Source organism: Salvelinus fontinalis, chromosome 5 (genome assembly GCF_029448725.1).
Source record: "Salvelinus fontinalis isolate EN_2023a chromosome 5, ASM2944872v1, whole genome shotgun sequence".
NCBI classification, from domain to species: Eukaryota; Metazoa; Chordata; class Actinopteri; order Salmoniformes; family Salmonidae; genus Salvelinus; species Salvelinus fontinalis.
The window spans coordinates 12,825,609-12,849,926 of record NC_074669.1 but is presented as its reverse complement, the minus strand read 5'-3'; the positions used below and the strand labels follow the sequence as shown (position 1 = coordinate 12,849,926).

Sequence of the window (24,318 nt, the reverse complement as noted above, 5' to 3'; positions counted from 1 at the left end):
GCATCATGCTGTGGGGATGTTTTTCATCGGCAGGGACTGGGAAACTGGTCAGAATTTAAGGAATGATGGATGGCGCTAAATACAGGGAAATTCTTGAGGGAAACCTGTTGTTTCAGTCTTCTAGAGATTTGAGACTGGGATGGAGGTTCACCTTCCAGCAGGACAATGACCCTAAGAACACTGCTAAAGCAACACTCGAGTGGTTTAAGGGGAAACATTTAAATGTCTTGGAATGGCCTAGTCAAAGCCCAGACCTCAATCCAATTGAGAATCTGTGGTATGACTTAAAGATTGCTGTACACCAGTGGAACCCATCCAACTTGAAGGAGCTTGAGCAGTTATGCCTTGAAAAATCCCAGTGGCTAGATGTGTCCAAGCTTATTGAGACATACCCCAAGAGACTAGCAGCTGTAATTGCTGCAAAAGGTGGCTCTACAAAGTATTGACTTTGGGGGAGTGAATATTTATGCACGCTCAAGTTCAGTTTTTTTGTCTTATTTCTTGTTTGTTTCACAATAAAACATAATTTGTATCTTCAAAGTGGTAGGTATGTTGTGTAAATCAAATGATACAACCCCCCCCCCCCCCAAAAAAAAATGTATTCCAGGTTGTAAGGCAACAAAATAGGAAAAATGCCAAGGCGGGTGAATACTTCCGCAAGCCACTGTATACACAATAGTATGTGGACACCCCTTCAAATTAGTGAATTTGGATATTTCAGCAACACCTGTGGCTGACAGGTGTATAAAATCGAACACACAGCCATGCAATCTCCATAGACAAACATTGGTAGTAGAATGGCCTTATTGAAGAGCTCAGTGACTTAAAACGTGGCACCGTCATAGGATGCCACCTTTCCAACATGTCAGTTCGTCAAATTTCTACCCTACTAGAGCTGCCCCGGTCAACTGTAAGTGCGGTTATTGTGAAGTGGAAACTTCTAGGAGCAACAACGGCTCAGCCGCGAAGTGGTAGGCCTCACAAGCTCACAGAACGGGACCGCCGAGTGTTGAACCGCCTAGCTCATAAAAATCATCTGTCCTGAAGCAACGTCAGCACAAGAACTGTTAGTCGGGAGCTTCATGAAATGGGTTTCCATGGCTGAGCAGCCGCACACAAGCCCAAGATCACCATGCACAATGCCAAGCGTCGGCTGGAGTGGTGTAAAGCTCACCGCCATTGGACTCTGGAGCAGTGGAAACGCATTCTCTGGAGTGATGAACCACCCTTCACCATCTGGCAGTCCGACGGACAAATCTGGGTTTGGCGAATGCCAGGAGAACAATACCTGCCCAAATGCATAGTGCCAAATGTAAAGTTTGGTGTAGGAGCAATAATGATCTGGGGCTGTTTTTCATGTTTTGGTTAGGCCCCTTAGTTCCAGTGAGGGGAAGTCTTAACGTTACAGCATACAATGACATTCTAGATGATTCTGTGCTTCCAACTTTGTGGCAACAGTTTGGGGAAGGCCTTCTCTTGTTTCAGCATGACAATGCCCCTGTGCACAAAGCGAGGTCCATACAGAAATGGTTTGTCGAGATCGGTGTGGAAGGACTTGACTGGCCCGCACAGAGCCCTGACCTCAACCCCATCGAACACCTTTTGGCTGAATTGTAACACCGACTGCGAGCCAGGCCTAATCGCCCAACATCAGTGCCTGACCTCCCTATTGCCTTGTGGCTGAATGGAAGCAAGTCCACACAGCAATGTTCCAACATCTAGTGGAAAGCCTTCCCAGAAGCGTGGAGTCTGTTATAGCAGCAAAGGGGGGGACCAACTCCATATTAATGCCTATGATTTTGGAATGAGATGTTCGACGAGCAGGTGTCCACATACCTATATTGTACATGACATGTGTTTTGTAATCTCATTCACAAACACACCGTTTGCCACATACTGTTCACATAATACAAATATCACAACAAACACTCGCTGAAGAAAACATACTGCATGCACATGCAGTACTAATGTATGCACTGATTGAGCTACCAGACACCCACGTGGAAAAAAAGGTCACATACCCACACAAATGTACGCAGCAGGACTACACACTCAAACGACCCAAAACCTACACCGATTTACTCATTCAAATGTACACACACAGACACACACACACACACACACACACACACTGCGTAAACACACACACTGTGTAAACACACACACACACACAGAGGCAGTAGGCAGTATTGAGGCAGTACACACAGAGGCAGTATTGATCAATGTAAAACAGTCGCCAGCTCTGTGACCTTCCCTTCAGTGGACACACACTTGTCACCGGACACACACACAAAAACAAACAATGTATTATAAAGCCAGTGCAGCCAGGTTTTTACCTACGATCGTTGTTCATCACATTTTTGTCACAAACATGGTAGTCAATGGGATTTCAGTCAAACATATTAACCCAATTTAAAATAACATGGTAAGAAACTGATTTGGGTCATTGTATGTGTTGATAGATCAAATAACTACCATGAGTTATGGAACAAAAGTTAAGGAAGAAAAACAGCGTATAAATGTAAAAGGCAACCTGGCAAATATAAATTAATTGTAAAAAAAATATTTAAATTACAGAAACAACATGCTCATATGTCTTGACAAACACAGACCAATATGTTCATATGTCTTGACCATGTGTTAGCCATTGTAAAGAGATATATGTGTGTGTGTGTGTGTGTGTGTGTGTGTGTGTGTGTGTGTGTGTGTGTGTGTGTGTGTGTGTGTGTGTCAGTGATACTTACCTCCTGAGATAGGAAGGGGATGATCTGAGCACAGATGGCACTGAGACGCTTCACAATCTCTGCCTGCAACACACACACACACTTCAGTCTCATCTTATGTTTCATACAAGGTAATATAGCACAACATTATTCATGCCCCTTGGGTCATCAGGGTAATTTTCTTTAGGGAAGCAGCAGGAGCAACAAACACATACATCAATGAAAGTACAGACACTTTGTCCATACCATCTTATACAGTTATCAAAGTTAGATCATTTCATTGAGGCAAATCCGGTTAGTAAACGTGTTGGAGGTAGTTCGGTGACAACTTAGCTCCTCAAGCTCATACCTTGGCTTTAGATCAGCGGACTAACAGTCATGTGGCATGCAGGTGACCTGGTTTCAAACCCAGCCTACCACAAGTGAATGAGAGAGAGAAAGAATAGAGAAAGAGTATGAGACCGGAAGAGAGAAAGTGGAAGCTTTGAAAGCCCAGCTATGTTATTAGACTCCAGTTTCTCATGCAGCTCTTTCCCTCTCCTCACTGCATTCAATGCCATTCTTTCATCCATTTTCTCTCGCTCGCCGATAGCCCATTGAAAATTCTCTCTCTAGACGTGAGGAGTCGAGGACATTGAATTGTTGTCTATTCTACATACACACACACGTGTACACACACGCACACACACACACACACACACACACACACACACACACACACACACACACACACACACACACACACACACACACACACACACACTCTCACACACACACACACACACACACACACACACACAGAAAAGCACTAATGTGGCAACACGACATCACGACATATGGTACAAAGGATAATGTACAAATGAGCATGCACACACACGTCTACGCACACACACACACTACATGCTTCACCTATTTCTGCCCTGAGACTCATTATGTTCTCTTCTTCACTCAGGCGTTCTCACCCTCTTTAACAGCCTTCCCACTGAGCCATTATTACCCTATTCATCCTTTTCCTTCCTTCATCTCTCTCTATCCTCCCTCCCCTGCCTGCATCTCTGCCTGCCCCCCTCCGTGATGGTTGTCTATTTGTGTGTCCTCCATCCCTCCAATCTAACACATGTTTCTGACACACAAAGGGAGACAAACGAGATTAGAGGACACAGGAAGTCCTGACACCCCCTCTACACTGACTGACAGGAGCTTATTTATACACACACACTGCCAGCCTGTCCCATCTCAATACAGGCCAAATTATACAACACAGCTCTCTGATAGATACATCGCTCTGTTCAAAGGGTAGAGAAGACCTAGCTAATTATATAATGTGGGTGTGTGTGTGTGTAGACTGGCTTGTGTGTGTGTTTGCGTGGTGAAAGGGAGAGAGAGGACGTGAAATAGTCAGAAGAGAGAAAGGGAAGAGGGAACAGGGACTCTCCTATTGGCCTTGAGACAGAGGGGGTTTATTTTCACTGGACTGTGTCTACAATAAACTGTATTGATGCTGTGCAACAGTAATACATGTAGCTAGACACAGACAGAGATGCATACAAAGCTCTTCCTCGTTCTCCTTTTGTCAAATCTGACCATAACTCTATCTTCCTGATTCCTGCTTACACGCAAAAACTCAAACAGGAAGTACCAGTGATGCACTCAATACGGAAGTGGTATGAAGCCGATGCTAAACTACAGTACTGTTTCGCTAGCACAGACTGGAATATGTTCCGGAACTCATCCGATGGCATTAAGGAGTTAACCACATCAGTCACTGGCTTCATTAATAAGTGCATTGACGGTGTCATCCCCACTGTGACCGTATGTACATATCCCAACCAGAAACCATGGGTTACAGGCAACATCCACTAAAGGCTAGAGCTGTTACTTTCAAAGAGCTGGACACTAACACGGGTGGTAATAAGAAATCCTGCCAAGCTCTCCGTCGAACCATCGAACAGGCAAACTGTCAATACAGGACTAAGATCGAATCTTACTACATCGGCTCTGATACTCGTCGGATGTGGCAGGGCTTGCAAACTATCACGGATTACAAAGGGAAACCCAGCCGCGAGCTGCCCAGTGATGCAAGCCTACCTGAAGAGCTAACTGCCTTCAATGCTCGCTTCGAGGCAAGTAACACTGAACCATGCGTGAGAGCACCAGCTGTTCCGGATTACTGTGTGATCACTCTCTCCATGGCCGATGTGAGTAAGACCTTTAAACAGGTTAACATTCACAAGGCCGCAGGGTAAGACGGATTACCAGGGCACGTACTCAGAGTATGCGCTGACCAGCAGCCAAGTGCCTTCACTGACATTTTCAACCTCTCCCTGACCCAGTCTGTAATACCTACATGTTTCAAGCAGACCACCATAGTTCCTGTGCCCAAGAACGCCAAGGTAACCTGGTAGTGTGGTGCCAGGAAAACAATCACTCCCTCAACGTCAGCAAGACAAAGAAGCTGATCGTGGACTCCATAGTGGAAAAAGTACCTAATTATCATACTTGAGTAAAAGTACTTTCATTGAAAATTACTCAAGTAAATGTCACCCAGTAAAATACTACTTGAGTAAAAATCTAAAAGTATTTGGTTTTAAATATACGCAACATGACAAAAAGTATGTGGACACCTGCTCGTCGAACATCTCATTCCAAGATCATGGGCATTAATATGAGAGTTCCCCCTTTGTTGCTATAACAGCCTCTCTCTTCTGGGAAGGCTTCTACCCCCAATAGTTAGTTAAATAGTTAACCAAATACCTACCTAGAATATCTGCATTGACCCTTTGCACAAACTTTTTTTTTCTAATCACATACGCTGCTGTTACTGTTTACTATATGTTACTTAATTCTTAGTTATGTGTACAAACTGTATCTACCTCAATTACCTCTTACCCCTCCCTGCACATCGACTCAGTACTGGTGCCCCTTGTACATAGCCAAGTTATCATTACTCACTGTGTATTTATTATGACTTTTATTATTACTTGTTTTACTTTTCTATTATTTCTCTATTTTCTTTCTATCTGCATTGTTGGGAAGGGCCTGTATGTAAGCATTTCACTGTTAGTCCACACCTGTTGTTTCCAAACATGTGAAGAATAAAATGTTATTTTATTTTATTTAGACAGAGAAACGAATAATTTAGTTGTTGACGAGCCAACAACACAACTATGACTGCAACTGATCCTGGATCTGTCAGACAAAAGTCTTGGCAGCCTGCTACAAACAGAGATCAGCACTCCTTCCTCTCCTTCATCCCTTTCACTCTTCCTCTCTTTCTCCAGCGTAGGCCAGTTGTCAGCAATAACATGGACTTTCTCTGCCAAACGAGTGCATAACATGCTGACCACATGGCTCGCATTACGCATTACACATTCATGTTGTTATTCAATAATTTCATCCAAACTGTGCGTCAACAAGCATCTTATAATTTTTTTCCGCTCCGTGTCGACAATAAAGGGTCCAGGCCAATTGGCAAGGGCGGTATTGTAGCCCTAGAATTAGCTGGTATATGGGCCTAGCTCGAGGCTAGCTCAAGGCTAGCTGGTGCTTGCTTCTGGACAGAGGCGTTCACTAACAGTAGCCACTCGTTTGCAGCTAGCTAGCTGCGATGACCCGGTGTAATGATCCAGAGCGGCAGGAATCCAGTGATGTGGTAGAGAGAAGCAGTCCGATGTGCTCTGGATTGACATCGCGCTGTGCAGACTGGCAGGTATTGTCCGAGCTAAGGCTGGCTGGTGACCGAGAAAAAGATGAAGACAGCTAGCTGTGACTAACAAAGACTAGTAGCTAGTTAGCTGGCTAGCTCCTGATGGAAGTTCCAGTTATAAGGAATAAAAATAGCAGATCCGTACCACATTGGGTGAGGCGTGTTGTAGGAAAGTATATTTAGTTCCTAGATAGAAAGTGAGATTAAGATATACGAAAAAGACCAGCTATTTACACGGGGTAAGACAAAGACAAACACACATGTCCGACTGCTACGCGATCTTGGATCAATGTCTGCGTAGCCAGGCACTAAAATAGAACTTGACATGCTGCAAGTCCCGCCTCTCCCATCTCCTCTTTGGGTTTTAGGAGCATATACCCACGTGGCTGATTGAAAGATGAACTGAGGTCCACACTCTAGTCCAGTTGGTGGTGGTAATGCACCTTAAAGTTGGTTGCCAACCGCCATATAAAGTCCACAGAAGAAGAAGAAGCCGGAAGGAGGAGAGATTACTAGAAACTGACAAAATGTCCCCTTTTATCTGTGGATTAATTGTTGGAGTAGAGAACACATGATTTTGTGTGACTCAACATGGGTTAAAATTCTACAAAGATCCCGGAAAAAAAAGACCTTCTGCGTTTCAGATAAAATAACAACCCAATGTTTATATCCCAGGACAAATTAGCTAGCAACGGCAAGCTAACTGAATGTCCATGAATGTTTAAAGTGTTTCGACCTGTCCCCAAATGAATATAGTTGGTTCAGAGTTCGTTTTGATATTTCAACCTGCATGTCCTGATCGCGTCTGGTGTGGATGGACAAAATCAAAATGCGCGCGACGGCGGACGCACACGCCCAGTCTAGTCAGCATGTAAGGGAGTTTTGGCAGGGCTGTGAATAGAGCGATGGATGAATGGGTGGATGGATACAAAGGAGGAAGAGAGCGCTGGTCAATAAACACCTGAGGATAAATAATCTGCCAACAGAACACTGCTGTCTCTTTGTCTGGCAGAGGGGGGGGTGGAGATGAGGAGGAGAGAAATGTGGAGGAGAGGAGAGAGAATGTCAGTCTATGTTAAGCTACATTTAGAACAGAGCAGCAAATCACCCTAAATTCTTACAAAATGAGGGAGGAAGAGAAGATGGATGGATGAGAGGGAGGACAAGTACCCAGTCCTCTGGAGGCTGTGGAGCACACCAGTCAATCACTGCCTGAGGGAGACACAAACGTGAACGCATGCACACACACACGTACGCAGTTACGCATGCGCACACACATCTACACTCAGCGTGCTCGCCAATCATCAGATATGTTTCAGAGTCACAATTAACACAGTGAGCTGAAACACAAGAGTCATTACTGAAACTCTGAAACTAATGCAAGCGGATCCTCAGTAAGACATAGACAAGCTGCAGTAAGCTTTTCTGGAGTATTTACTTTATAACATAATGCAAATGCTTTGCTAATAAAGCTTTGTGAAATGTAATGTGATTGGAGTGGGGTGGGGGGTGCATTTGGGCAATGCCAGCTGTGTCTTTCCCCGAGGCCCAGTGTGGCTGTGCTGGTCAGCTTTAGAGAGAAGAGGTAGGTGAGAGTGTGTGCGTGTGTGTGTATATGTGGGTGTGTGTTTGTGGCATGTGCATGTGTGTGAGTATTTCATTTTATGTGTTTGTGCATGCCTTCCTGACTTCAATGCATCTCAGTGCATCTCAGTGCATCTCAGTGCATCTCATTGCATATCATTGCATATCATTGCATCTCAGTGTATCTCAGTGCATCTCAGTGCATCTCATTACATCTCAGTGCATCTCATTGCATCTCAGTGTGTCTCATTGCATCTCAGTGCGTCTCAGTGCGTCTCAGTGCATCTCATTGCATCTCAGTGTATCTCAGTGCATCTCAGTGCATCTCAGTGCATCTCAGTGCATCTCAGTGCATCGCAGTGCATCTCAGTGCATCTCAGTGCATCTCAGTGCAGCACAGTGCATCTCAGTGCATCTCATTGCATCGCAGTGCATCTCAGTGCATCTCAGTGCATCTCATTGCATCGCAGTGCATCTCAGTGCATCTCAGTGCATCTCAGTGCATCTCAGTGCGTCTCAGTGCGTCTCAGTGTATGCTTGCGCACCTACATGTGTGTTTAGCAGGAGTCCCCCCAGCCCCCTCAGCCCTGTAGCACCAGAGAGAGAGAGAGAGAGAAATCATATCTACTGGGTGAAATACCACAGTGTGCCATCACAGCAGCAAGATTTGTGACCTGTTGCCACAAGAAAGGGGCATTCAGTGAAGAACAAACACCATTGTAAATACAACCCATATTTATGTTCATTAATTGTCCCTTTTGTACTTTAACTATTTGCACATCGTTACAACACTGTATTTAGACAAAATGACATTTGAAATGTCTTTATTATTTTGGAACTTCTGTGAGTGTAATGTTTACTGTTAATTTTTATTGTTTATTATCTACTTCACTTGCTTGGCAATGTTAACATATGTTTCCCATAAGAATAAAGCCCTTGAATTGAGATCCTGGTCAGCCAGCCTAAGTCTAGCCTTATCTCCCTCCCCCTGCTGCCTAACACCATGCCCAGACAGGACACGGGTCTGCGCCATCGTGAGCAAATTGATTTTGTCCCCCGACACAAAACGCGATCCCGACACGCAGGTTGAAATATCAAATCAAACTCTGAACCAATTCTATTAATTTGTGGACAGGTCGAAAATAAATTAAATATTTATGGCAATTTAGCTAGCTAGCTTGCAGTTGCTAGCTAATTTGTCCCATTTAACTAGCTTGCGGTTGCTAGCTAATTTGTCCTGGGATATAAATGTTGAGTTGTTATTTTACCTGAGATGCACAAGGTCCTCTACTCCGACAAATTAATCCACACATTAAACGGTCAACCAAATCATTTCTAGTCATCTCTCCTCCTTCCAGGCTTTTTCTTTTTTGGACTTTATATGGCGATTGGCATCTACTTTCATAATAAGGTGTATTACAACGACCGACCGAAGTTCATCTTTCAATCACCCACGTGGGTATAACCAATGAGATGGCATGTGGGTATCTGCTTCTATAAACCATGGGAGGCAGGACTTGCACCGCATTCAGCGTCACAAATAGAACTGACTTCTATTTTAGCGCTTGGCAACGCAGATGCTCGTTGGCGCGCGTGAGCAGTGTGGGTGCAATGATTGAATAACATGTATGTGTACATTTATTTTGCAACGCACGCGATGCGAGCGGTGTGGTCAGCATGTAATGGAACTGCTCTCCTCTCTCTGCAAACACTTTAAGACAAATATTAGTGACCAATGACGCACTAACGAGCCACTGGTTGTGGTCACAGCCACAGATCAATAAAATAACTGATCTCTTTCTCCCTCACCTATTCTTTCTCTCTGTGCACTTAGACTCTCTGTCTATCTTTCTCTTTCCTCTGTGCAGTTGGTCTCTCTCTCTCTCTTCATCCTGTTCACAACCCCCCCTTCCTCTCTCTCTCCCTCCCACTTTCCCTCCTCTCTGGGCAGAGTGCCAGCCCCTCTTGCTGGCGCTGAGCCAGCAGCCCCCCTTCCACTCTGATTGATGGCCCCTCTATTCGGGAAGAGGAGGAAGAGAAACACACAGAGGGAAAGAGGAAAGGAGAGCAGTAAAGCAAACATACACAAGCATGCGCACATGCACACATACAAGAACAACAAAACACAAACAGTGCAGAACAGAGCACACACACACACACACACACACACACACAGACACACACACACACACACACACACACACACACACACACACACACACACACACACACACACACACACACACACACACACACACAACCTACAGTACCAGTCAAATGTTTGGACACACCTTCTCATTCAAGGATTTATTTTTATTTTTACTATTTTCTACATTGTAGAATAACAGTGAAGACATCAAAACTATGAAATAACTCATATGGAATCATGTAGTAACCAAAAAAGTATTGAACAATCAAAATATATTTGAGATTTGAGATTTTTAAAAGTAGCCGCCCTTTGCCTTGAGGACAGCTTTGCACACTCTTGGCATTCTCTCAACCAGCTTCATGAGGTAGTCACCTGGAATGCATTTCAATTAACAGGTGTGCCTTGTTAAAAGGTCATTTGTGAGATTTCTTTCCTTCTTAATGCGTTTGAGCCAATCAGTTGTGTTGTGACAAGGTAGGGGGGTATACAGAAGATAGCCCTATTTGGTAAAAGACCAAGTCCATATTATGGCAAGAACAGCTCAAATAACCAAAGAGAAATGACAGTCCATCATTACTTTAAGACATGAAGGTCAGTCAATCAGGAACATTTCAAGAACTTTCAAAGTTTCTTCAAGTGCAGTCGCAAAATCCATCAAGCGCTATGATGAAACTGGCTCTCATGAGGACCACCACAGGAAAGGAAGACCCAGAGTAACCTCTGCTGCAGAGGATAAGTTCATTAGAGTTAACTGCACCTCAGATTGCAGCCCAAATAAATGCTTCACAGAGTTCAAGTAACAGACACATCTCAACATCAACTGTTCAGAGGAGACTGCGTGAATCAGGCCTTCATTGTCAAATTGCTGCAAAGAAACTACTACTAAAGGACACCAATACTTAGAAGAGACTTGATTGGGCCAAGAAACACAAGCAAAGGACATTAGACCGGTGGAAATCTGTCCTTTGGTCTGATCAGTCCAAATTTGAGATCTTTGGTTCCAACTGCCGTGTCTTTGTGAGACGCAGAGTAGGTGAACGGATTATCTCTGCATGTGTGGTTCTCACCGTGAAGCATGGTGGAGGAGGTGTGATGGTGCTTTGCTGGTCAGTGATTTATTTAGAATTCAAAGCAAACTTAAGCAGCATGGCTACCACAGCATTCAGCAGCGATACGCCATCCCATCTGGTTTGCACTTAGTGGGACTATCGCTTGTTTTTCAACAGGACAATGTCCCAAAACACACCTACAGGCTGTGTAATGGCTATTTGACCAAGAAGGAGAGTCATGGTGTTGCATCATTTGACCTGGCCTCCACAATCACCCGACCTGGTTTGGGATGAGTTGGAACGCAGAGTGAAGGAAAAGCAGCCAACAAGTGCTCAGCATATGCGGGAACTCCTTGAAGACTGTTGGAAAAGCATTCCTCATGAAGCTGGTTGAGAGAATGCCAAGAGTTTGCAAAGCTGTCATCAAGACAAAGGGGGGCTACTTTGAAGAATCTGAAATATTCAATATATTTTTATTTGTTCAACACTTTTTTGGTTATTACATAATTCCATATGTGTTATTTCATAGTTTTGATGTCTTCACTATTATTCTACAATGTAGAAAATAGTAAAAATAATGGAAAACCCTTAAATGAGTAGGTGTGTCCAAACTGTTGATTGGTGCTATATGTAAGCAGACTCACATAGTGAAACCCAACAAACAGTTATCCTTGTGGAGAACAAAACATTTATTTCCATTCAAAATCCTATTTTCCCTAAACCTAACCCTAACTTTAACCCTAAAACTAAACCTAACCCTAATTATAACCCTAAACTTAAAATAGCTAAATGTCTCCACTTTGTTTTAATATCCTTGTGAGTACATCTGGTCCCAACAAGGATAGTTAAACCAACACACACACAGTGGCTCTTAAACAGACAGAGAAGCCTTTATAGGGCATCTGTAAAAATGCAAGCCTGCGGACAAATTTCTGCCTGGGTCCCAGAGTTTTTAACAATATCTCTCGTAGGCTCCCCAGCAATATAATGTGCTTACCCATTACTCTGACATTCATATTCACACACTGTCAACTTACCAGCTTGGCCTGACAGACTGCTTCAGCTTTAAACTCCTGTCCACCACAAAGCAATTATACAGTACACCGCTAGCCCCGTACACTGGCCACACATACACACACACATATAGAAAAGATACATACATACAATGTGGAAGCACACACACATATACACTGTGGTAGTACACACACAGCAAAGGAGTGTACCATACCGTACAAACGCAGTAACATACTGGCACACACACGCAGGCAAACACAGACATTTGTTTATTCTTTCAGTCTCACACGCATATATAAACAGGCTTGCATGTGCACACACCTGTAGACACACACACAGATGCATTCACACACGTACACATACACACAGATGCATTCACACACGTACACATACACACAGATGCATTCACACACGTACACATACACACAGATGCATTCACACACGTACACATACACACAGATGCATTCACACACGTACACATACACACAGATGCATTCACACACGTACACATACACACAGATGCATTCACACACGTACACATACACACAGATGCATTCACACACGTACACATACACACAGATGCATTCACACACGTACACATACACACAGATGCATTCACACACGTACACATACACACAGATGCATTCACACACGTACACATACACACAGATGCATTCACACACGTACACATACACACAGATGGGCTCACACACAAACACCCAGCAGGGCGTGTGCAGCTACTCAGATGCTTTTTGATCGAGTGACAAACCCATTATGCTAAAAGACTAGCTCCCTGGGAATCTCCCTCCCTCACTCCCTAAATGAGCTCTGTTACACACACACCTCTGGATTCAGGTCATAACGCCAGCCAAGCACAACCAGAGGAGGATGTGAATTAATATGAACTACATATAAACATGCACTGGGCTGTCTGAGCACATAGCTAGCGGTAATTAGGCATGAGCGAACAAACACAGATTTATATTATGCAGATGCTAGAGCACACACACTCACACACTTTTTATAAAACCCTCTCACTTTCTCAGTCTCTAACTCTCTCTCTCTCGCACGCACACACACACACACACACACACACACACATATGGATGGAACAGGAAGGCACGCCAGCTGCTTCATCTGTCCTTAGGAGTCTACTGGGGATAGAGCAGAGCAACTCTAAAAACATCCCCCCAGCCTTCCGTAGGCAGTAATCACTAACTACAGTGCCTTCAGAAAGTATTGATGCCTCCTGACTTATTACACATGTTGTTGTGTCATACACTGAATAGATTTTTTGTCTCTCACCAATCTACACACAAAAACAACGTTTATTTAGAAATGTCTGGAAATGTATTGAAAATGAAATATAGAAATCTCATTTACATAAGTATTCACACCCCTGAGTCAACAATACATGTTAGAATCACTGTTGGCAGTGATTACAGCTGTGAGTCTTTCTGGGAAGTCTCTAAGAGATTTGCACACCTGGATTGGGCAATATTTGCACATTATTATTTTTTTAATTCTTCAAGCTCTGTTAAGTTGGTTGTTGATTATTGCTAGACAACGTTCAATGTTGTCTTGGTAAGCAACTCCAGTGTGTATTTGGCCTGCTAGAAGGTGTCGGAAGGCAGATTGTTGGAACGCAGATTGAGTCAGGTTTTCCTCTAGGATTTGACCTGTGCTTAGCTCTATTCCATTTATTTTTATTTAAAAAAAATAACTAGTCCTTGCCGATGGCTACCATAGCCATAACATGACGCAGCCACCTCCATGCTTGAAAAGATGAAAAGTGGTACTCAGTGAGGTGTTGTGTTGGATTTGCCCCAAACATAATGCTTTGTATTCAGGACATAAAGTTAATTTCTTTGCCACATTTTTTGCAGTTTTACTTTGGTGCCTTGTTGCAAACAGGATTCATGTTTAAAATATTTGTGACTCGTTTCAGGAAACGAGGCGTATGTTGCACATCACTACTTCACAGGAGAGGCATTTGAACGTAAACATTTATTTTAGTATCAAAATGCATTTTTGGGCAGAAATGCCTTCTGGAACATGTGAACTTTAATTTGCCTTAATTACTAACTTGTATGTCATCTGTAAGTACGAATAAAATCATTCAATTATGAGCCTAGTTGGTTTAGCCACGTAAAAAGACAGGAACCTTCCCACTAGCCATGATTGGCTGAGATAATGGCTGGGTTGGACATGCCGAGAGATGAGTTCGGAATGGTCTGCCATGCAGGATGCTTATGTCTACAACATAAGCTACTCAGTGTGTGTAGATAATCTTTTCTACTGTAGGTTTTTTTAAAGATATTATGAAGAACTGCAAAAGTGTTGCTACTGCTCTCCACTTTCTGGAGGACGATTGTGCCATGCTGCTGTAACCGATGTGAAATGGCTAGCTAGTTAGCGGTGGTGCGCGCTAATAGCGTTTCAATCGGTGACATCACTTGCTCTGAGACATTGAATTAGTTGTTCCCCTTGCTCTGCAAGGGCCGCGGCTTTTGTGGCGCGATGGGTAACGATGCTTCGAGGGTAACTGTTGTCTATGTGTGCAGAGGGACCCTGGCTCGAGCCCAGGTAGAGGTGAGGAGAGGGATGGAAGCTATACTGTTACACTGACTCTCTGACTCTGAAAATTAATCCGATGATTTAGGAAAAAACATTTTCACTGAACCAGATATTGTAGTCTTCTGATGACAGTGATTGGGAAGAAACGTGGATCAACAGTGTTGTTGTCACGGAAGAAGTTGACCGAGTTTTGAAATCAGTTGAATGCCTGGTGGAAGCAGATTATGATAGCTAGAGATCTAAAAAATTATGGCGTTTGATTGAAAATATGCGAAGGGAGTCGAAAAGAGAACATAGTTGTATAAAACACCTCTCTCCGAATTACATCTTCAAACTAAGGGCAACCATGGCATCCGTGACAAAGAGGGAGAAGCATCCATCCATGTCTAGCTAGCTACATTTTCAGATATTATACATTTCTAATTTTGTCAAAGTCGTTTCCATTGCAAGTTAAAGCGTACTGTTAGCTTGTCAGCTAACATTAGCTGGCTGGCTCGCTAGATAACATTACGTGTATGATCTGTGTAGTAATATTATTCATATCTCAGAAATCCATTTGCATTGCTAGTTATAGCATTTACATTACATTTAAGTCATTTAGCAGACGCTCTTATCCAGAGCGACTTACAAATTGGAAAGTTCATACATATTCATCCTGGTCCCCCGTGGGAATTGAACCCACAACCCTGGCGTTGCAAGCGCCATGCTCTACCAACTGAGCCACACGGGACCAGCTAGCTAACTAGCTAACATTAAACCTAGTTGGTTAGCTTTAGCTACCTGCAAATTTATGCATGGTGGCTAGCTATGACAATCAGAATGGGTTGGGATTATTGCTGCGTTCAAAACAATCTCGGAACTTGGAAATCTCAGACTTCTGACTTCAGTGCTTTCAAGACAACTGGGAACTGAAAAAAATAACTAGCTCCGACTGGGAAAAATCGTTTTGAATGGTCATCCAACTCGGAAATCCAACTCGGGAACTCGGACCACTTTCTAGAGCCCTGACTTTCCGACATGAAGATCACTGACGACGTCATGATTTGACCTCGTATTTTTCAAAGTTCCAGGTTCATTGTTTAGCTAGCTAGCTACAAATCTAAACAAAAGACTCCACTTTGTCAGATGATTACATGACTGATCCATCAGGTTAGCCAGGTGTGTCCAGGGTGATTATGGTCTACTGTATTTCATGAACGTGTGTTCATGTCTGGACAATAGTGACCCATCCACTTAGCTAGATGTGGCTGTGGGGGGGTTATAGAATTTCTTTCACATGACCCATCAAGAGTGTCTGGGTAAGAATCATCTAATAATTTATACAATTTAATTTATACAATATTCATCTGGACACTTTCTATTTTGATATTGCTACTATGCAAGCAACCATTTCACTGTACCTTTTAAACCTTTTGTATCCTGTGCATGTGACAAATAAACTTTGATTTTATTTGAAAAATTGTGTGTTTACCAGAAACTGTAATGTGAAGAACAACATGACCTGCACCAAAGTCAGATTAGGATATAGGCCAAGGACTAGATCAGTGGTTCTTAACCTGGGTTCGATCGAACCCCAGGGGTTCGGTGAGTCAGTCTCAGGGGTTCGGCGGAGGTCAAGACACACATCCGACTCATATGATTCGTGATGACACGCCCCGCTTGGCCATCATTGGCTGCAGGTGATCACGCTACATCGCTTGGCCTATCTGTGCTGCAGGGAATTTGGTGCGCTCAGTAGTCGACTTGTGACTGTCGTGATGGTACGTCTTGTGATTTCTTTCTTAATATTTTAATCCCTTCATACTTACTATGTCGAGCAAAAAAAGAAAGTGGTCGGACGAATATGTACAATATGGATTCACATGTATAACGGAACGTGATGGGAGTCAGCGTCCTAACTGCATGATTTGCAATGCTAAGTTGAGCAATTCTAGTCTAGCACCGGCAAAACTAAGAAAACACTTCCTTAAGCTGCATGGAGATGGAAAATACAAGAACACAACGCTCGCTGAATTCAAGGTGAAGAGAGCCAGATTCGATGAAAAGGCTACTCTGCCTGTTCTCGGCTTTGTACCCATCAACAAACCGATCCTCACAGCATCGTACGAAGTTGCTTACTTGATCGCAAAGCAGGGCAAACCACACACCATTGGTGAAACACTCATAAAACCAGCTGTGTTGAAGATGGCGAATATCATGCTGGGAAAAGAGGCTGAAGTTAAGTTATCCCAAATTCCTCTTTCAAATGACACCATCTGCGACAGAATAGAGGACATGAGCAAAGACATCTTGGCTCAAGTAGTTGCAGATCTGATTTCAAGCCCGGCAAGATTCAGCCTTCAACTCGACGAGACCACAGACGTTTCCAATCTAAGCCAGCTTGCTGTATTCGTGCGTTATGTGAAAGACGACGTAATAAAAGAAGATTTTTTATTTTGTAAGCCTCTTACAACAACAACTAAGGCAGCCGATGTGAAGAAACTTGTGGATGACTTCTTCAAAGACAACAATCTTTCGTGGGATATGGTTTCTGCAGTTTGTTCGGACGGAGCTCCAGTCATGCTGGGAAGAAAGTCTGGTTTTGGTGCGCTAGTGAAAGCCGATGCACCACACATCATTATTACGCATTGTATTCTGCACAGGCATGCGTTGGCAACAAAAACCTTGCCTCCAAAACTGGCAGAAGTATTAAAAATTGTAGTGGAATGGGTGAACTATGTGCGAACTAGTGCTCTGAGGCACCGCATCTTCAGTGAGCTGTGTAAAGAAATGGGCTCTGAATTCGAGGTACTTCTGTACCATTCTAACGTTCGGTGGTTATCCCGGGGAGAGGTTCTGAATCGTGTTTTTGCCGTGCGTGTGGAATTAGCCCTGTTTTTGCAAGAGCACCAACATTGTCATGCAGATTGCTTCAAAAATTCTGAGTTCATTCTCATTTTAGTATACATTGTTGATATCTTCGCAGCTCTCAATCATCTCAATCAAAAGATGCAGGGCGGTGGAGTCAACATCATCGAAGCGGAGGAAAACCTGAAGGCTTTTCAAAAAAAGCTACCGTTATGGAAACAACGAACAGAGAACGATAACTTCGCAAACTTTCCCCTGCTGGACGACTGTGTAAGTAAGATCGAAGATGTATCTGGAATCTGAGACATTTCTGTACCCGCGGAACTGAAGCAAGCAATTGCCATGCTCTTAGATGAGCTTGCAAAGTCTCTCGACGGATTCTTCCCTACAAGAGAGTCATATCCAGCATGGGTGAGACAGCCGTTCACGTTTAGTGTTGAGACAACAGATGTCAATGATGAATACCTCGATGAAATCATTGAAATTCAGCAGAGCCAGGTTCAACAGCAACTCTTCAGAACAACAACGCTTTCAACGTTTTGGTGTCAACAAATGGTAACGTACCCTGTTATTGCTAAGAAAGCTCTGGAGATTTTCATACTGTTTGTTACAACATATCTTTGCGAGCAATCCTTTTTGAGGATGCTGGACATAAAAACGAAGAAAAGGAACAGACTTTGTTGCGAAAATGACATGAGAGTGGCACTTGCCAAGGTGAAGCCGCGCATTTCTGAACTGGTCTCTGAAAGGCAACAGCAGAAGTCACACTGATTTGCAGTAAATATTCATTATTATGTTTTTGTTTGTGTGTGAAAATCATGTTTTGATGATTTTGTTCTTTGAACACACGGTGTTGATGTTGATGCACGGTTCATTTTGTGCACCAGTAAAATATATACCTATGTTTTGAATTTGAAAAAAAAATCACATTTTATTTTTCCAATTAAGAAGGGTTCGGTGAATGCGCATATGAAACTGCTGGGGTTCAGTACCTCCAACAAGGTTAAGAACCACTGGACTAGATAAAGTGTATTTTTGCTACTACTATCATCACTTTTAGTCTTGAAATCTTTGGTTGTTTACTACACTACCTTACCCCACTCTGTTTAGCACATGGCCCCACATGAATCCTTAAAGATGGGTGGGGCTAAGGTTTAAGAGGGTGTGAACGATGCTGAAATGGTGTAAACAAAGAAGAGCTCTACAGTAGGTGTACCAATTATTTCAAGGGCCATTTTCTCAGAAGTGGGGTTACAAGTTTATCAACGTTCAAAGCAGAATTACTTTCCCATTGCTCCTCAACTGCATTGTATGATATACAATTTAGTCTATACTTGTATCCAATGTCAGTCATAAAAATAAAAAAAATACAAATAGAAATTCACTGGAGATGGTCCTCTCCTTCCTCCTCTGCGGAGCCTCTACTGGTGTGGGGTACAGAGATACTGATTCAAAAATCATGTTAAACACTATTATTGCACACAGAGTGACTCCATGCAACTTATTAAGTGACACATTTTTACTCTTCATTTTTTATTAATATGTAAACATTAAAAAAAACATAATTCCACTTCGACATTATGGGGTACTGTGTGTAGGCCAATGACACAATCTCAATTCAATCCATTTTAAATTCAGGCTGTAACACAACAACATGGAAAAAGTCAAGGGGTGTGAATACCTTCCAAAGGCACTGTATATCTACTGGCATTCTAGACCTGACTGGATATATAGAACTAGCCATCTGTAGGCCGTTATCACTAACTATATCTACTGGCATTCTAGACCTGACTGGATATATAGAACTAGCCATCTGTAGGCCGTTATCACTAACTATATCTACTGGCATTCTAGACCTGACTGGATATATAGAACTAGCCATCTGTAGGCTGTTATCACTAACTATATCTACTGGCATTCTAGACCTGACTGGATATATAGAACTAGCCATCTGTAGGCCGTTGTCACTAACTATATCTACTGGCATTCTAGACCTGACTGGATATATAGAACTAGCCATCTGTAGGCCGTTGTCACTAACTATATCTACTGGCATTCTAGACCTGACTGGATATATAGAACTAGCCATCTGTAGGCCGTTATCACTAACTATATCTACTGGCATTCTAGACCTGACTGGATATATAGAACTAGCCATCTGTAGGCCGTTGTCACTAACTATATCTGTAACGGCTGTCTAATGCCTCCTCCTCGGATGAGGAGGAGGAGTAAGGGTCGGACCAAAACGCAGCGTTGTATGCAGACAGAATGTAATTTATTAAAGAAAGACGAAACACGAAAACTCTTACACAAACTACAAAACAACAAACGACGTAGACAGACCTGAACTTGAGCACTTACATAATGACACGAAGAACAGGAAAGACTAGCCAAACGAACGAACAAACGAAACAGTCCCGTGTGGTGCAACAGACACAGACACAGGAACAATCACCCACAAACAAACAGTGAGAACAGCCTACCTTAATATGGTTCTCAATCAGAGGAAACGTCAAACACCTGCCTCTAATTGAGAACCATATCAGGCAACACATTTAACCCAACATAGAAACACATAACATAGAATGCCCACCTCAACTCACGCCCTGACCAACTAAACACATACAAAAACAAGGAAAACAGGTCAGGAACGTGACAATATCTACTGGCATTCTAGACCTGACTGAATATATAGAACTAGCCATCTGTAGACCGTTATCACTAACTATATCTACTGGCATTCTAGACCTGACTGGATATATAGAACTAGCCATCTGTAGGCCGTTATCACTAACTATATCTACTGAGCCTTCTAGACCTGACTGAAAATATACAGGATATTGTCGGGCAATATCCCTGAATACAGTATATACTATATATCACTGAATATTTAAATCTTTTTTTCCCTGGACCTATATCTGCGAGCTAGCTTACTGCAGGCTACTTATGACCGATATCACTAGAACTACAGGGGCGGTGTACATCTGTGAATATAAAACTACTTCTGCAGGCTACTTATGACCGATATCACTAGAACTACAGGGGCAGTGTACATCTGTGAATATAAAACTACTTCTGCAGGCTACTTATGACCGATATCACTAGAACTACAGGGGCGGTGTACATCTGTGAATATAAAACTACTTCTGCAGGCTTCTTAGGACCGATATCAGTGAATATAATGTACCACCATACCTCCTGTACACATATACCACCATATCCCTGAGCCTTCTGAGAACATATAGCATGGAATATATAACTGGCTGTTTGCAGACCCAAAACATCACACGTGATGATAAGACTGTATTGCTGCTGACATATATATCACTACATATGTAACTCCATTATACTAAGCCCTCAGTGTTTCTACATATCAGTGGTGCTCCTCTCTCTCTCTCTTCCAGTGAGGAGGGAAGGTGTGTGCTGTGCTGCGCCTGCTGTTTTAAAGCCACCATGATGCCATGGCTGATCAGTGATCACCATCTCCACGGCAGGAAGGGAGGGAAGGGCAGACAGAACACACACACAGATACTATCAGATCAGTTGGTATCAGCAGCCCTGTTGGCAGATGGCCCATTCCTTCAAATATCCTCCCCTATACACATCCCTCCCTGATCAGTAGAAGCTAAAGGGAATAGTGACTCCTGTAGAAAGCGAGTGACTGCTTGATGGCTCAATTAATGGCAGCAGCACACCACGAGATGGCCCCGCACGTGATAAGGAGAGTAATGGCACACGGCTGGGGCTGGGAAGAGAGGAACTAAGAGCAGATACTGTTAAATCTATTCATGATTCATTATTCCTTGCTTTGGCTCAAAGCTCCCCTTGTCATTTCTCAGTGCACTCTCGCTCATTTAAAAAAAACTTTCATCCTCTCTCTGGCTCATCCTTTCTACAGTATCTGTCTCTGGCTCATCCTTTCTACAGTATCTCTCTCTGGCTCATCCTTTCTACAGTATCTGTCTCTGGCTCATCCTTTCTACAGTATCTGTCTCTGGGTCATCCTTTCTACAGTATCTCTCTCTGGCTCATCCTTTCTACAGTATCTCTCTCTGGCTCATCCTTTCTACAGTATCTCTCTCTGGCGCATCCTTTCTACAGTATCTCTCTCTGGCTCATCCTTTCTACAGTATCTCTCTCTGGCTCATCCTTTCTACAGTATCGGTCTCTGGCTCATCCTTTCTACAGTATCGGTCTCTCTGGCTCATCCTTTCTACAGCACCTCTCTCTGGCTCATTCTTTCTACAGTATCGGTCTCTGGCTCATCCTTTCTACAGTATCGGTCTCTCTGGCTCATCCTTTCTACAGTATCTGTCTCTGGCTCATCCTTTCTACGGTATCTCTCTCTGGCTCATCCTTTCTACAGTATCTGTCTCTGGCTCATCCTTTCTACGGTATCTCTCTCTCTGGCTCATCCTTTCTACAGTATCTCTCTCTGGCTCATCCTTTCTACGGTATCTCTCTCTGGCTCATCCTTTCAACAGCATCGGTCTCTCTGGCTCATCCCTTCTACAGTATTGGTCTCTCTGGCTCATCCTTTCCACAGTATCGGTCTCTCTGGCTCATCCTTTCTACAGCACCTCTCTCTGGCTCATCCTTTCTACAGCATCTCTCTCTGGCTCATTCTTTCTACAGTATCTGTCTCTGGCTCATCCTTTCTACGGTATCTCTCTCTGGCTCATCCTTTCAACAGCATCGGTCTCTCTGGCTCATCCCTTCTACAGTATTGGTCTCTCTGGCTCATCCTTTCCACAGTATCGGTCTCTCTGGCTCATCCTTTCTACAGTATCGGTCTCTCTGGCTCATCGTTTCCACAGTATCGGTCTCTCTGGCTCATCCTTTCCACAGTATCGGTCTCTCTGGCTCATCCTTTCCACAGTATCGGTCTCTCTGGCTCATCGTTTCCACAGTATCGGTCTCTCTGGCTCATCGTTTCCACAGTATCGGTCTCTCTGGCTCATCGTTTCCACAGTATCGGTCTCTCTGGCTCATCCTTTCCACAGTATCGGTCTCTCTGGCTCATCGTTTCCACAGTATCGGTCTCTCTGGCTCATCGTTTCCACAGTATCGGTCTCTGGCTCATCCTTTCTACAGTATCTCTCTCTGGCTCATCCTTTCTACAGCATCGGTCTCTCTGGCTCATCCCTTCTACAGTATCGGTCTCTCTGGCTCATCGTTTCCACAGTATCGGTCTCTCTGGCTCATCCTTTCTACAGTATCGGTCTCTCTGGCTCATCGTTTCCACAGTATCGGTCTCTATCTGGCTCATCGTTTCCACAGTATCGGTCTCTCTGGCTCATCGTTTCCACAGTATCGGTCTCTCTGGCTCATCGTTTCCACAGTATCGGTCTCTCTGGCTCATCCTTTCCACAGTATCGGTCTCTCTGGCTCATCGTTTCCACAGTATCGGTCTCTCTGGCTCATCGTTTCCACAGTATCGGTCTCTGGCTCATCCTTTCTACAGTATCTCTCTCTGGCTCATCCTTTCTACAGCATCGGTCTCTCTGGCTCATCCCTTCTACAGTATCGGTCTCTCTGGCTCATCGTTTCCACAGTATCGGTCTCTCTGGCTCATCCTTTCTACAGTATCGGTCTCTCTGGCTCATCGTTTCCACAGTATCGGTCTCTCTGGCTCATCGTTTCCACAGTATCGGTCTCTCTGGCTCATCGTTTCCACAGTATCGGTCTCTCTGGCTCATCGTTTCCACAGTATCGGTCTCTCTGGCTCATCGTTTCCACAGTATCGGTCTCTCTGGCTCATCGTTTCCACAGTATCGGTCTCTGGCTCATCCTTTCTACAGTATCTCTCTCTGGCTCATCCTTTCTACAGTATCTCTCTGGCTCATCCTTTCTACAGTATCGGTCTCTGGCTCATCCTTTCTACAGTACCTCTCTCTGGCTCATCCTTTCTACAGTATCTCTCTCTGGCTCATCCTTTCTACAGTATCTCTCTCTGGCTCATCCTTTCTATCCTTTTCTATATTCAAACCCACTGGTTCCAGGTCATCTACAAGACCCTGCTAGGTAAAGTCCCCCCTTATCTCAGCTCGCTGGTCACCATAGCAGCACCTACCTGTAGCACGCGCTCCAGCAGGTATATCTCTCTGGTCACCCCCAAAACCAATTCTTCCTTTGGACGCCTCTCCTTCCAGTTCTCTGCTGCCAATGACTGGAACGAACTACAAAAATCTCTGAAACTGGAAACACCTATCTCCCTCACTAGCTTTAAGCACCAGCTGTCAGAGCAGCTCATAGATTACTGCACCTGTACATAACCCATCTACAATTTAGCCCAAACAACTACCTCTTTACCTACTGTATTTATTTATTTATTAATTTATTTTGCTCCTTTGCACCCCATTATTTCTGTCTCTACTTTGCACTTTCTTCCAATGCAAACCAACCATTCCAGTGTTTTTTTTAGTTTTTATTTTACTTGCTGTGTTGTACTCATTTCGCCTCCATGGCCTTTTATATTTTTATTTATTTATACATATATCTGTTTGCCTTCACCTCCCTTATCTCACCTCACTTGCTCACATTGTATATAGACTTATTTTTTTTCACTGTATTATTGACTATATGTTTGTTTTTACTCCATGTGTAACTGTGTTGTTGTATGTGTCGAACTGCTTTGCTTTATCTTGGCCAGGTCGCAATTGTAAATG

The 24,318-nt window shown here is 43.5% G+C and overlaps 1 protein-coding gene across 5 annotated transcripts in view; it reads right to left on the bottom strand.

Moving 5' to 3' along the window:
- The window catches only part of LOC129855139 (transducin-like enhancer protein 4), a 94,582-nt gene that overhangs the window by 29,250 nt on the left and 41,014 nt on the right, over positions 1–24,318 (bottom strand). For all 5 annotated transcript variants that reach the window (XM_055922497.1, XM_055922495.1, XM_055922498.1 and 2 more), the window contains one exon: positions 2,745–2,807. In XM_055922497.1, coding sequence (XP_055778472.1) covers positions 2,745–2,807 — 63 coding nt within the window. The remainder of the gene's footprint in view (positions 1–2,744; positions 2,808–24,318) is intronic.